This window comes from Mustela putorius, unplaced genomic scaffold, assembly GCF_011764305.1.
Source record: "Mustela putorius furo isolate JIRA1106 unplaced genomic scaffold, ASM1176430v1.1 tig00000842_pilon_pilon_pilon, whole genome shotgun sequence".
Classification (NCBI taxonomy): domain Eukaryota; kingdom Metazoa; phylum Chordata; class Mammalia; order Carnivora; family Mustelidae; genus Mustela; species Mustela putorius.
The window spans coordinates 2,821,959-2,837,102 of record NW_025421493.1 but is presented as its reverse complement, the minus strand read 5'-3'; the positions used below and the strand labels follow the sequence as shown (position 1 = coordinate 2,837,102).

The 15,144-nt window shown below is 49.0% G+C and overlaps 1 protein-coding gene across 5 annotated transcripts; it reads right to left on the bottom strand.

Moving 5' to 3' along the window:
- Positions 1-637: 637 nt before the first annotated feature.
- On the bottom strand, positions 638-12,273 carry ARMCX4 (armadillo repeat containing X-linked 4). Of its 5 annotated transcripts, none has more exons than XM_013048185.2 (7): positions 11,803-12,273; positions 11,217-11,289; positions 10,690-10,761; positions 10,404-10,473; positions 9,969-10,052; positions 9,606-9,696; positions 638-9,258 (listed from the first exon to the last, which is right to left on the bottom strand). In XM_013048185.2, the coding sequence occupies exon 7, from the start codon at positions 9,112-9,114 to the stop codon at positions 976-978; it is 8,139 nt and encodes a 2,712-aa protein (XP_012903639.1). In that variant the 5' UTR covers positions 9,115-9,258; positions 9,606-9,696; positions 9,969-10,052; positions 10,404-10,473; positions 10,690-10,761; positions 11,217-11,289; positions 11,803-12,273; the 3' UTR covers positions 638-975. The 5 variants fall into 5 exon arrangements, with proteins under 5 accessions (XP_012903639.1, XP_012903637.1, XP_012903640.1 ...); XM_013048183.2 differs by having other exon boundaries at positions 10,364-10,473; positions 11,803-12,272; XM_013048186.2 differs by lacking the exon at positions 10,690-10,761.
- Between the last annotated feature and the right edge of the window lie 2,871 nt (positions 12,274-15,144).

Below are 15,144 nucleotides of genomic sequence, written 5' to 3'. Positions count from 1 at the left end.
AAAGAGTCTCTCACTTCCTTTCTCCCCTTGCCATTCCTGTGGCCAGTAGTGAAGTCTCACACTTCTATCATCTCATGCCTGGACCATGGCAGTGACTTCCTAACTGGTGTTCCAATCTCCAGTGGTCACTCCTTTCCCCATCCCAAATCTGACCCAACCTGCACACAAATCAGCTACATCCTTTTCCTTTCATTTTCATTCCTCTGGGCACAGAAGGCTTTGGGGCCTCCCAAGGGTGGAAGGAGTAACATTCAAATAACCAGGTTTAGCAATCAGGGATTCTGCATGAAGGTGCTCTCCCAGACTGATGGATTACATTTCCCGTCATTCCTCTCCCCACACTTGGAACTTTGGGCAGGCCAGCCTCCTCTCTGGATTGGGATTTCCACCTCCATGCCTTTCTTCCCACCACTCCACCCTCCTCCAATGCTCTCCCACCCCATTTTTATCCTATCCTTCAAGCCCAGCTTATTTAAACATACCTCTCCTCTGCACAACTTTGCCTCAGAACTGCTGCCTGAAGACATTTCTGCACTGACAGGAAGGATTTGGACAGAGGCTTGTAGTTTTGTTAGTATGTTTTTGTTTCCATACATCTTGCCTTTCCAAATAGATCATAAACTCAAGGACAAAAATGTGTCTCTTTTTTTCTGCTTAAAACACACAACTTTATTGATAACATAAAAAATAGTCTCAAATGTAGAAACACAAGTCCACACAAAGGACCAAAAATTACCTTACTCATGAAGAATCAGGTCAGTTTCTGCTCATGAAGCATACTAAAAATATCTCAGTCCAGACAAGGTAATAGTCAACACATGTATTTTCAGTACATTTCATGTTCATAAAGTGATCCAGCTACAGACCATCACAAGTAACATCAGTTTCAAAGTTGTAATGCAATTTACAATGTGCATTACTTCCAGACTGCAAAACCAAAATATTACTTAGATTTGTTTGGGAACATACAGTTAATCAGAGTTTACTTAATAATAGCTCAACTTTTTCTTTCACCTCAGGGTCACTGTACTCTGCTGCTAAGACCCGGAGCTTTTTGGCACAAGCTTTAGGTCGTTGGAATATGAAGTAAAGGGAATTTTTACTGAACTTGTCCTGGGTAAATACTTTTGCCCTTCTTTTAAAATGATAATTTATATTTTCAAATAGTGAAAGAGCATTAAGAATATTCTCTTTTGTCTCTTTCTTGCTAAAGATATTAATCAGTGATGTTGGTGCATTGGCAATAAGTAAGTCTTTTGTCATAGATGGATTTTTAGAGAAATTCAAAAGCATTCCCAAAATATGGTCTTTTGTTTCTCCACTTCCCACAGTTAACAAACGAAGAAATTCTGAAATATAATTTGTAACCATATGCTGATATTCACTAATAATAGTCAAATGCTTTATCAGTCTTAGTCCAGCCAGCTGTACATTTGAATTCAAGGGATAGGTGACTGTGTCTTCACAAACTTGGTTTAAGTATGTTTTCACCTTCCTATGATTTTCAGCAGCCACTGAGATGTTATTCAGTGCATTTAAAGCCTTCTGCCTAACACTGGGATAGGGATTATTGAGCAAACTTTCAATAATTGAGATTCTACCTGCATTACGAATGACTTCATGGGAAAAGGGATATTCAGGGCTGTTATAAAGAGCATTATTAGCTATTTCATGAATAGAAGGATCTTCAGTCATCTCAATCATGCAAATGAGTTTTTCAAGCTCTCGTGGATCCATATTTGCTTCGCGTTTACAGCGACAGGTCCAGGGCTGAGTTTTCTCCTCATACCTGATCTGCTTTCTGAGCTCATCCTCAGGTGGGAAGCAGGACTTATTTTGGTATGGAAATTTCATTTCCGTCCAGATCATGGCTCCTGCCCATGACCCCATTCCTGCACCTGGGACCATGGATGGATATGTGCCTCTTGACTCAGCTGACTTTTTGGCTTTAGTCTTAGGTGCAGATTTGTCCTCACTTATGTTTTCATTACCATCCCAGAACCAAGACCTTTCATCAACTCCACCAGCAGTTGGTGCCTCAAGCTTACCCTTGGCATTGGCCTTATCTCCAGCTCCACACTCAAAATTGACATTTCTCTCCCTCTTGGGTCTGAACTCATTACTCCTCTCACTGTCAGCCCAAAACAAGGACCTTAAACTGATTTCTTCAATATCAGGGCTAGACGCTCTACTTAGCTCATCCTCATCTACATCCTCAGCCAAAGTCCACGACTCCATGCAAGCCTCTTCCTCAGCCCCAAGTCTAGAGCCCGTAGTGGCTGCATCTCCATCCCAGAGCCAAGACTCCTTCCTGACCTCTGCCTCAGCCCCAGCCTCAGCCCCCACAAGGGAATCCATACAGGCTGCCTCTTCAGAGCTGATCCAGGACCCAATACTGGCCTTATCCTCAGCCCCAAATCTGGAACTAAGGATGGCCTCTTCTTTAGCCCCTGATCGGGATTCAATATTGGCTTCATTTTTATCTCCAGGTTTGGATACAATACCAGCCTCTTCCCCTCTCCTGAGGCAAGACCCTGTACTAGTCTCACCCCCAGTCCTAAACCAGGATCTTTCTTTGGCCTCCATCTCAGCACTGATCTGGGGTCTTCCACTGGCCTGGTCACCAGCCCTAGCCCAGGGCCCTCCACTTGCCTGGTCCTCAAGCCCCAGCTTCGATCTTTTACAGGCTTCATTATGAGGCCTAGACCCAGCCCACAATTTTCCACTAGCCTGGTCCCTAATGCCAGCCTGGGAGCCTTCTCTACCTGCTGGGTCCTCAAATCCAGGTTTGGAACAGCTATCAGCCTGAATCCCAGCCCCAGCCCAAGACCTTCCACTGACCTGACTCCCAGTGCCAGTCCAGGACCCACTACTAGACTGGTTTGCAGGCCCTGGATTAGACCCTCCAACAGCCTGGTCTTCAACACCAGACCAGAACCTTCCTTTACTGGCTTGATCCTCAAATCCAGGTTTGGGACAGCTACTAGCTTGATCTCCAGTCCCTCCCCAAGACCTTCCACTGACCCAACTTCCAGTATCAACCCAGGACCCACCACTGGATGGGACCATGGGCCCTAGTCTAGATCCTCCAATAGCATGGCCACCAGACTCACCCCAGGTCCCACTTGCATTAGACTGACCCCCACTGCAAGCACAGAACCATCCACTGGACTGATCCTCGGGCCCTGATCTACATTCTTCACTGGCCTGGTCCCCAGTGCCAGCCCAGGAATCTGCAATGGACTGGTCCCTGGGACTCAGCCTAAACCCTCCACCAGCCTGACCCCCATTGTCAGCCAAAGACCCTCTTCCACTTGCCTGCTCTTCAAATCTAGGTTTTGTCACATCACCAGCCTGATCCCCAGGTACAGCCCAGGTCCCTCCATTGGCCTGGCCCATGGCCCCAGCCAAGAACCCTCCATTGGCTTGGTCCCCAGAGTCACCCCAGGACCTCCCACTGGACTGGTCCTCAGGCCCCAACCTAGGCCTTCCATCAGGCTGGCCACCAACCCTAGCCAAAGATGCTTCTTCATTTGCCAGATCCTCAGATCTTGGCTTGGACTCACCACCAGACTGATCACTAGTCCCAGCCCAGGACCCGTCACTGGCCTGCTCCATAGTCCCAACCAAGAATCCTCCACTGGCCTGATTCCCAATGGTAGTCCAGGACCCAACACTAGACTGGTCCACAAACCCTGGTTTAGAACCTTTGCTGGCCTGTTCCCCACCCCTAGCCCAGGACTCACCACCCGACTGGTCCATAGGTCTCAGCCTGGAGCCTCCACTAGCTTGGTCTGCAGTGTCAGCCCAGGTCACATTTTCACTGGCCTGATCCTCAAATCTAGGCTTGGATCCACCAGACAGACCACCAGTCCCAACCCAGTACCCTCCACTAGCCTGGTCCATATCCCCAGGCCAATACCCAATACTAGCCACATTCCCAGCTTTAGCTTCAGCCCAAGACCCTCCATTAGCTTGAATTCCAGCACCATCCTGGGACCTTCCACTGGCCTGTTCCTCAGCTCCAGTCCAGGACACTCCAATGGCATCTTCTCCAGCCCAGGACACCCTACTGGCCTGACCTCCAGCCCAGGGCTCCCCAATAGCCTGGTTCCCAGTGCTAGCCCAAGAACCCTCACTGACCTGGTTCTCAGTCCCAATCCAGGATGCTCCAATGGCCATGTCCCCAGCCTCTGACAAAGAACCCCTACTGGCCTGACTCCCACCCCAGAGCCCACCACAGGCCTGGTCCCCAGCTGCAGCCCAGGATGGAAAACCAGCTTCATTCTCAGCCTTAGCTCCAGTCCAGGACCTAATATCAGACTTATTACTAGCTCCACTCCAGGACTCAATACTGGCTTCGTTCTCATCATCAGCCCAAGACATGCTATTCTCCCAGTATCCATCCCTGGCCTGAAACCTAAATTTGATCCATCGCTCAGAAGCAATCCAATCCTCAATACCAATCCCATTCCAGTAATAGTCATGGACCCTAGGCCGAGTCTTACTGCAGGTCTGAGTACCTGTCCCACTCCCACTCTCAGAAGTGAGCATGGCCTCAGCCTTGGGCTTTGCATAACCCTCATCTCCTGTGGCTTCTGCCTCAGACTTGGGTATAGCCTTGTCCTTTGTCTCAGGCAAGATCTTACTCTGGAAATGGGCTGCAGACTGAGGCTGGCCAGAGCCCATCATATGTGCCCCAGCCTCTACCCTAGACTCAGCATTGGTATTTCCCCTGACCTTACTTCTGGCGCCAAGGAGGGCCTCACCCTGAGAAATGGCCATGGCCTGGGGTGAAAGAGAGCCTACTGTATCTTGCCTATCCCTTGCCTTAAATACCACATTGAGATTGTCCCTGACCTTATTTCTGGCACCAAGCAAGTTTTCACCTTGGGAATTAGACATGGCCTGGGGTTGGGCAGTGCCTGTTATATCTCTTTGAGGCTGGTCTGAACACATTATATCTGGCCTGGTGCCTGCCTTAGACCTAGCACTGGGATTGCCCTGGACCTTACTCCTGGCACCAGACAAGGTTTCACCTTGGGAATTAGACACAGCCTGAGGCTGGGCAAAACTTGTTGTACCTGCTCTGGCCTCTACCTTAGACACAGCATTGGGATTGCTTCTGACCTTATTCTTGACACTAGGCAAGGCTTCACTCTGGGAACTGGCCACAGCCTGGGGCTGGGCAAAACCCACTGTATCTGGCCCAATCCCTGCTTTAGATGCAGCACTGAGAGTGCCCCAGACCTTATTCTTAGTACCAGTTAAGACTTCACCCTGGGAATTGGCCACAGCCAGGGGTTGGGGAGAGCCTGTTGTATCTGTTTGAGGCTGGGCAGGGCCCACTGTATCTGCCCCAACCTCTGCCTTCGACACAGCATTGGGATTGATGCTGACATTCTTAGTACCAGAAAAAACTTCACCCTGGGAAATGGCCACAGCCTGAGGCCAAGCAGAGCCCTTCACATCTGCCCTGGCCTCTGTCTTAGACAGAACCTTGGAATTGCCCCTGACCTTACTCTTATTACCAGACAAGGCTTCACCCTGGGAACTGGTCACAACTTGGAGCTCGGCAGAGCCCACTGCATCTTCCCTGGTCTCTCCCTTACACACAGCATTGGGATTGCCCTTGACCTTATTCTTAGTGCCAGAGGAGTCTTCACCCTGAGAACTGGTCACAGCTTGTGGTTGAGCAGAGCCCACCATATCTGGCCCAGTATCTGCTTTAGACAAAGCACTAAGATTACACCGAACCTTACTCCTGGCACCAGGCAAGGCTTCATCCTTAGACTCATCCTGAATCTGGGCAAAGCTTGTTGTATCTGCTCTGCCCTCTATCCTAGACACAGCATTAGGATTGCTGCTGACCTGATTCTTCACACCAGGCAAGGCTTCACACTGGGAAGTGGCCACAGCCTGGAGCTGGGCAGAGCCCACTGTACTTGGCCCAGCCCCTGTCTTAGATGCAACATTGGAATTTCCCCTGACCTTGTTCTTAGTCCCAGGCAAGACTTCACCCTGGGAATTGGCCACAACCTGAGGTTGGGCAGAACCTGCTAAATCTGGCCCAGTTCCTGCTTTAGACAAAGCACTGGGGTTGCCCTTGACCTTTTTCTTGACACCAAGCAAGGCCTCACCCTGGGCATTTGCCACAGCCTGGAGCTGGGCAGATCCCACTGTAGCTGGCCCAGCCCCTGTCTTAGACACAGCACTGGAATTTCCCTTGACCTTGTTCTTAGTCCCAGGCAGAACTTCACCTTGAGAACTGGCCACAGCCTGAGGCTGGACAGAGTTCACTGTATCTAGTCCAGCCCCTGTCTTAGACACAGCACTGGATTTACCCTTAACTTTATTCTTGATGCTAGGCAAGGATTCCCCTTGGGAAGTGGCCATATCCAGGGTCTGGGCAGACCCTGTTGTATCTGTTTGAGGCTCTTCAGTGCCCATTGCATCTTCCCTGGCCTCTGCCTTAGACACAGCACTAGGATTGCCCCTGACCTTATTCTTAGTACCAGACAAGACTTCACCCTGGGCATTGGTCACAGCCTGGAGTTGGGCAGAGCCAACTGTATCTGGCCCAGCCCCTGCCTTAGACAAAGAATTGGATTTGTCTCTGATCTTATTCTTGGTACCAGGCAAGGCTTCACCCTGGGCATTGGCCATAGCCTGGAGCTGGGTAGAGCACAATGTATCTGGCCCAGTTCCTGTCTTAGAGATGGCATTGGACTTGCCTCTGACCTTGTTCTTAGTACCAGGCAAGGCTTCACTGTGGGAACTGGCCACAACCTGGGGCTGAGCAGAGCCTGTTGTATCTGTTTCATCCTGGGCAGAACACATCGTATCTGACTCAGTCCCTGCCTTAGATACAACATTGCGATTGCCCCTGACTTTGTTCTTATTACCAGACAAGGCTTCACCCTGAGGACTGGCCACAGCCTGGAGCTGTCCAGAGGCCAATGTATCTGGCCCAGTCCCTGCCTTAGACACAGCATTGGGATTGCCCCTGACCTGATTCTTAGGTCCAGACAAGGCCTCACCCTGGGAACTGGCCTTAGTCTGGGGCTGAGCAGAGCCTGCTGTATCTGTTTCAGGCTGGACAGAACATATTGAATCTGGCCCAGTCCCTACCTCAGACATAGCGTTGGGCTTGCCCTTGACTTTATTCTTAGTTTTAGGTGACATTTCATCCTGGAAAGTGGCCACAGCATGATGCTGGGCAGAGCCCATTGTATCTGGTCCAGCCTCTGACTTGGACATAGTATTGGAATTGCCCCTGACCTTATTCTTGGCACCAGGCAAGGCTTCACCCTGGGAACTGGCCATAGTCTGAGGCTGCCCACAGGCCCTCAGTTCAGCCTTAGCTCCTGACTTAGAAATAGTATTAGGATCACCCCTGCCATCAACCCTGGAATCGGGTAAAGCATCAGCTTGGGTCTTGGGCCCAACCTGAGGCTGCACGCTGGTTTTCATTTCCATCCCGACTCCTGCTTTATGCTTGCTTTTGCCTTTCCCCCTTGTCTTACCTCGAGTACCAGGCAAGGTCTCAACCTGGCTCTTGGTGGAAGCCTGAGACTGTACCTTTGTGTCTGTCCCAGCCGCTTCCTTAGACATGGTGTTGGCATTGCCTTTAGCCTTAATCCTGCCATCAGGCAAGGCATCAGCCTGGACATTGGCCCCAGGCTGAGGCTGTGTATAGAGCTCCATGTCTGTCCCAGCCCCCATCTTAGACATGGCATTGGGATTGTCTCTGGTCTTAACCCTGGCATCAGGCAAGGCCTCAGCCTGGGAACTGGTCCTCAGGTTTGCCCTGGCCCCTGTTTTAGACAGAGCATTGGAGTTGCCTCTACCTTTAAGCCTGGTCTCCAGTGTAGCCTCAGACTGAGCACTGGCTGTAGCTTGAGGGTGAGCAGAAGCCCTCATGTCACCTCCTGCCATTGCCTTAGATGTGACATCAGTATTTCCCCTGTCATCAACCCTGGCACCAAACACTGTCTCGACCTGTTTCTTGGCCGCAGTCTGAGGTTGCATAGGAACTCTCATATCTGCCCCTGCCCCTGCCTTACACAGGGCATTGGTATTAGCCCCAGCATCAACCTTTGTCCCAAGCATAGCCTCAGCCTGGGTCTTGGCTATAATCTGAGGCTGGACAGAAGCCCTCGTGTCTGCCCTAGACTCTGCCCGAGACACGGTTTTGTGTTTCCCCTTGACCTCAACCCCAGCACCAGGCACGTTGTTGACCTGGCTCTTGGTTACAGCCTGAGATGGTGTACAGAACCTCATGTCTGCTCCAACTTCTGCCCTGGATGAGGCATTAGGATTTCCCTTAGCATCAACTGTGTTACCAGGCCTGGCCTCAGACTGACTCTTGGCCACACTCACAGTCTCTTCCGGGGCTCTTGCCTTGGTCTCAGCCACAATTCCAGTCTTATTTATGGCACCCATCTTGGCCACCTCTCTGGTCACTCCTAAGGCCTCACTCTGGGTCACCGTCACTCTGTTCGTCTCTTTTTCAGCCAGTATACGAGCTTCCACTTTGGTCTGGGTCATTACTTCTTTCTTGGTCTCTGCCCTGGCAGCCAGTGGCCAAACTTTAGCCTTGGTCTGGGTCACAGCCTCTCTCCTGACTACTCTCCCAGCCTCAGAATCAGTTTGGGTCACGGCTTCTTTCATAGCTACTTCCCCGGCTTTGACCTGGGCTTCAGTCAAAGTCACTACCTCTGTCATGCTCACTTTTCTGGCCACTGTTTTGGCCTCAGATTGTATCTCTGCCTCTGCCTCGGCCATTATCATGGCCTGAGAGCTGGCTTTGGGTCTAGCTTTAGCAGTGGTGGTAATCTCTACTTCAGCCCCAGCCCTCCCTCCTGCTTCAGCTTCTGCTCCAGACGTGGCCTTGGGTGTAGTCTCAGTCTCTGTCCCACCCATGGCTTCACCTGTGGCCAGGGTCTGGTTCTGTACCCCAACAACAGTCCCCATCTTGACCTTGGACCCATTTTTGGCAAGTGTCCTCACACTCTGGACTCTTCCTTTGGTTAATCTGTAAAGGTAGTAGCAGGTACCAGCCCAAATCACCAGTCCTGCAGTCACCCAGCACACTTCCTGAACGCGGCCCATGTAATCACCCCTAGTAAAGTCACGAACAAGGCACAGGGGGCTCAATCAGGATGGGGAAAGAGGGTAGTAGGTCTGGGTGTAGGCCTGTGAGGGCGCTGGTCTTCAGCCACTTAAAGGCCACTACAGCTGCCACTGGAGGTGGACCTAGAAGTGGAGGAAGGAAATGGACTAAAATTTCTCTTCTACTTTTGTGTCTCATACAGACAGATACACAGAAGGACAGGAAAGTGTAGGAATGATGTTCATGGTGTGAGAAGAGGATGATGAGCCAACTCTCTCTCCATCCTTTTTATTTTCTCCCCTCCCATTCTCCCTAGTGCCCAACAACTTTCCCCTAAGGTACATCCACACATTTCCTTACACCAAATGAAAAATGAAAAAGATGGTGGGGGAGGAACTATGAATGGGAGAGACTGAGAAGCCCTCAGACCTTGATTTTTACTGGACCTATTCTCGTCACCATTCCCGAAGGTCCCCATCCTCATACCAACCTGTAATGATCAAGGCAGTTCCCTCCTCTTTCCTTCTCTTGATTGGTGATATACCCTAAAGTAGATCTATTAACTCATGAGATCAGTGGACCTAGAGACAGACAGACAGACAGACAGACAGACGGAGGGACAGATGGTACTGGAGATTTTGTTCTTGATGTGACAGGCATATTATCAAACTACCTTTCTATCTCTCTCAGTTCACCCCACTCTCTGTACCAAAATACAGGCAAGAGCATGACAGGGATGGTGGGAAAGGGAGAGGCAAAGGATCCTCCAGACTGGACACTGACCACACTAGATGCACGCTGATCTCCACCAACCCACCGTAGAGGTCTACCCAGGCAGTTCCCATCCTCTTACCAGTCTATACTGATCAGGGGCAATTTCCTCCTTGTTTCTTTGCCTCCAGTAATCTCAAGCCCTACAGCAGACCTGCAGGAAGATCTATGGACAAGCAAACAAACAGGGGGTAATAGACACCAAGTCCTCACAGAACACACAAGCACCTTGATCCCTGATCCCAGTACCTGCCTTGGCAGATCCCATGTCCAGTTTGCTATTGTGTCCCATCTTGAAAGCCCTCCTCTAGTCCTCTCTCAGTCACACTCCAGCCCACCCCTACCCCAATATGCCTCCTGTTTCCTGCCCTGAAATCAGCAGGGATGTAGCGACACTGTGGACATGGGGCAGAGTGTAGAAGAGGCAGAAGTACCATACTGAGACCCTCTCAAGTCTCAGCCACCTTCTGTGCTCACCTTCTTGTTATCCCCAGGTGCTGCCCACCTTCACACAAACCTTCATGGTTCCATGTGAGTCTCCCCCTTTCCCTGGCTTCCAGCCTTACTGTAAGTCTATGGGAGAAGACCTAGGAACAAACAGAGAAAAGGGGGAGGGTAACTGTTGAGTGCTTGTGACATCCCAGCATCTAAAACAGGGGTTCCGGCACCTGCCTTACTAGATCTAGAGACACATTCTCTGGAAAGCAGAACTTGGGGCTTTCCCAGCACTGAAAGGGGCAGCATGTAAAAGGGGGGCAGGAGAAATAAAAGGGAAGGGACAGGGCAAATTATTTTTAAACCACCTGTAGGATTCTAAGGTTTGTCCCAAAAATCCATCAGTTCCTTCACCAAGGTGTTCATACAGGCGGGAGAATCTGGAAAATGGAGAAAGAGATGGAGCCCCCCATCCACTACTCTAGAATCAAACAGAGCCTACTGCCATCTATTTCCCCTTAAACCCATCTCTAGGAGTCTCCAGCAGAAGAAACAAGGCGAGAGAAGGCTTTTTATTCTGCAAAATCGCTGTCCCTCCTGGCAAAGGCTATCTCAAAGAACAAGTAATGTTCTTTTAATACAACAGTTTGTATTTTCTTAATAGTATCTGAAGTGCAAATGAAAGCATCCATGTAAAAGTTTGTTGTCTTTACTGGTCTTCAACATACAATTTAAGTTAAAAACCCTAAGCTTAGCAAGTAAACGTGATTTAGGGAAAGTCCCCCCTAGTTAGCCCCAGCCCATGTCCCAACCAGACAGCGGCGCCTAAGTTCCTGTGCTAGAGAATTCCTAAAGAACTTCAAATGTTCACAGGCGGGGCCGTGCTCACACTAACCTCCACAGATCCCGTGCAGTTTTCTTCTCTCCTTCTTCCCTTGCCTCGCCACAAACAGTGCCACACGGAACTACTGTCCATCAGATAGGAGAAAGTAAAAGCACTGAGTGCTTGGACCAGCACGCCGGACACAGATCCCAATACCCACCTTTCGGGATTCAGAATCCCGGTTATCAAACGTCCCTCCCGGCATTCCCAGACGCCACCCCCACCAACTCCACAGTCCAGTCACCAAGGCCCACCATTTTCTCTGTAAATGCCACGGTGGCATGTCTCTTCCACTGAAATGAGCAGGAAGCTGGGCGGACGTGTGCGGTCAGCGATTAGAGTCAGAGAGGATGGGACATCCCAATCTGTGCATTTCCCTCTAGAGACACTTCCCCGCCCCCCACTCCCCAGCCATCCGCCTGGTCAGAGCCCAAGGTTCCCCGGCATGGACGGAGGCAGGGGGAGGGGACTAGGGACAATCACAGAGAAGGTTCCTGGAACTTAAACCCGCTTTGTCCCCCATCACCGAACTGGCTACCGGGGTAGGCCGACCACCACTGCTGCCCTGGTCTCGGCGCGCAGGCCAGGGAGCCCTTACCTGCTCCGCTTTCCTCGGGCCCAATGCCAGCCCGCCAGGCGCAGGACAGCGGGGAACCGGTACCCAGACGCGAGTGACGACTGCACCGAAGGCTGCGTCGCTCTGCAGCTCCAGGTCACGTGAGGGCCCCGCGTCACCAGCGAGCTTTCTGCCCACCCATTCCCACCCCTTCGGCCTGTGGGGAGCTCTACCGGACCCTGTCCCCCACCTCCGTTCTTCCCAACTCCCCCTCCACCAGTCTTCGAGCTGAGCCCCAGAGCGCCTAGTCACTCAGCTCTGTCCTCTCCAATCTGAAGCGCGACTAGTGAGTGGTCTCACCTCTTGCGCTTGGGTTTTGCCCTTCTCTGATTACTGGAGAGGGTCTGCATATCACCCTCCCCAGGCCTTGGTTCTGGCCTTTTCTCTGCTTAGAGGAATCCTCTCTTTCTCTCTTAGGCTGTAAGACTAACACTCCCCATCGGGTACGTCGTCGCTGCACCAAAATGGGCTAGGGAAGGGGTGTTGGGAAAGGAAGCAGAGAGTGCAAGTAGATGCTTAACTTTCTTTTTTTTAAATGTTCTTCCCGCCCCCACCCCCCCAACTCCCCACCCCGCTTTTAAAATCGCATTCATTGTTTTTGTAATTGGGAAATGCAGGCAAGTTATTTTCATTCGACATTTAAAAATTAGGTCGTGAGCACCTGGGTGGCTCAGTGGGTTAAGCCGCTGCCTTCGGCTCAGGTCATGATCTCAGGGTCCTGGGATCGAGGCCCGCATCGGGCTCTCTGTTCAGCAGGGAGCCTGCTTCCCCCCCCCCCCCCCCCCCCCCCCCCCCCCCCCGCCTGCTTCTCTGCCTACTTGTGATCTCTCTCTCTGTCAAATAAATAAATAAAATTTTTAAAAAAATTAGGTCGTGGGCACCTGGGTGGCTCAGTGGATTAAGCCACTGCCTTCGGCTCAGGTCATGATCTCAGGGTCCTGGAATCGAGTTCCGCATCGGCTCTCTGCTCAGCAGGGAGCCTGCTTCCCTTCCTCTCTCTCTGCCTGCCTCTCTGCCTACTTGTGATCTCTCTCTGTCAAATAAATAAATAAAATCTTAAAAAAATAATTAAAAAATAATTTTTAAAAATTAGGTCATAAAAATAACAAAAGACTCATTTCTTCACATTATTTTGTGCCTTGTTAATTGCTATAAACGATTTCAGTTTTCAACACATACTAGTAATTATTGACATTTTATGTACAAAATTTTCCTAAACAAAACCAGCACGTTTTCAATGTAATCTATTAATTGATCTGCGGAAAGACATTCCGTTTTCTAAAACTGGCAATTCCCCACAAGAAATTTACAAACTTTTGAAGTTCTGGCTGAACTTACTATGATCTTCTGTCAGATGTCTGAGAACTTCCTCACAGATGACTCTTGGATGATTGAGTGAAGACCCAACTCCTGATGAACCCAGTGCCTAAAAACTGATGACTTCCCAGATTAACCTGCTTTCCATTCAAGGGACTTTATTTGGATGTTACACAAGCGTGAGATCAATTCGGTCTCATCACACGCTGGACAGGACCAACTGCTCTCCCACTGATGGAAATGAGGCTTAGCAGGTGCAATTTTCATTTAATCATGACACTGGTGAGATAGCTCCGGAATCTGTTGTTCAGGTACTGTATGTCTGTCACCCTAACAGCCACTAGTGCTCAGCGTCTTCCAGCGGAGACAGTGCTGAGAGTCTGTGGGTGACTGTGAATCACTTCGACACCCCTGAAATCTGTGCCATTTTTCCCTCACGAAAAGCATAGTTGACAGGATGCCAAGCAGTCACCACTGGCGGAGAGAGGCCTTTTCACTCCCTGTCTTCTGATACAAGTTCACAGCACCACCCATACAAGCCCCTCAGAATAATCCCAGAACTCAGGGACAAAGTATGCAGAAGTTAGTCCCCAGACATTCAGCTGTCCCTGCTAGGGAGTCATACTCTAAATATAGACCCTTTAGGCAGCCTCTTTCTTTGAATGCTGAAATCTGACACCCCAGCAGGAAGCTCTCCCTGTGAGGGGCCCCTGTGTGGGGGAGGCCCCACTAGGAAGGGAGCCAGGGAGCCCAGAGTGCCAAAGGACCTTGCTAATGACTTTACTGAGCTCAGTCGCCCGTAACCAACTTAAATTCTCCATCGAAGGGAAAGATTCAGAAATCGGTTACATAAACTTTTAAAACCTTAGGCAAGTAAAATACAAAACCCATAAGCATAGGCTGACAAGTGGCTAATTTGTAATAATCTAAAAACTTACAAATCACTAGTAAATGATAACCCAGTAGAAAAATGTGCCAAAGACCTCAATGGATTTGTTCACAGAAATGAAACACAAATGACTTATAAACAGGAAAAGATGCTAACTTCAAAGAAAGGCAAATCCAAACAATTATATCTTATATTGTTTCAGCTAGGCATTTGTCAGAATACAGAAATGCGAGGGATGCCTGGGTGGCTCAGCTGTTTGAGCATCTGACTCTTGGTTCAGGCTCAGGTCATGATGTCAGGGTATTTGCTTGAGATTCTCTCCCTCTCCTGCTGACCCTCCTTTCTCTCTCTCTCTCTCTCTCTACCTCTCATAGATAATTAAATCCTTAAAAATATAGATGGATAGAATTTTGATAATACTGTTGATTGGTTTGTGAAGAAATGGGCACTCCCACACTCTGTTGGAGGCAGTTTACTCAACTGCAACCTTTTTGGGGTTGGCAAAAATCTATTAAATGATAAATATAATATCACACAAATGCTTTGACCCAGCAATGCTATTACTAAGGATTTAACCAGTGTATATGTCTGCACAGTTTCTCAAAGATATGTGCGCATTTCATAAAGGATATCTATTGCAGTACCCATAAAGGTTTAAAAAAAAAACTGAAGAAACATAAAGGGAAAGGGTAAATACATTATGTTAAATATACGATATGGTTGATAAAAAGAAAGATTTAGTTCTTTGTATCCTGATGGAAATATACTTAGGGTATTTTATTATTTGCTGTTTATTTTCTGTAATTACACGCAAATTTCAGAAGAATATATTCTAGTATAAGAGTCAAACCCAGAAAAACACTAGTACCACTTTAACTCCACTATCCTCAACCAAAGTACAGTTACCTTCCCATTGCTATAAATTTGTTATGTTTAATTATTTTCTATACATTATATATACATGCATATCTTACTAAATATATATGGGATTATATTTAACATACTGTTTTGGAACTCATTTTTTCCATTTAAAATTATATCTCAGAGAGCTCTACATACCAATACTTTTATTTTTTTAATATTTTTATTTATTTACTTATTTACTTGAGAGAGAGAGA

Coding starts and splice junctions, on each gene's coding strand:
- ARMCX4 (XM_013048185.2), bottom strand. CDS start 9,114: ATGGGCCGCGTTCAGGAAGTGTGCTGGGTGACTGCAGGACTGGTGATT.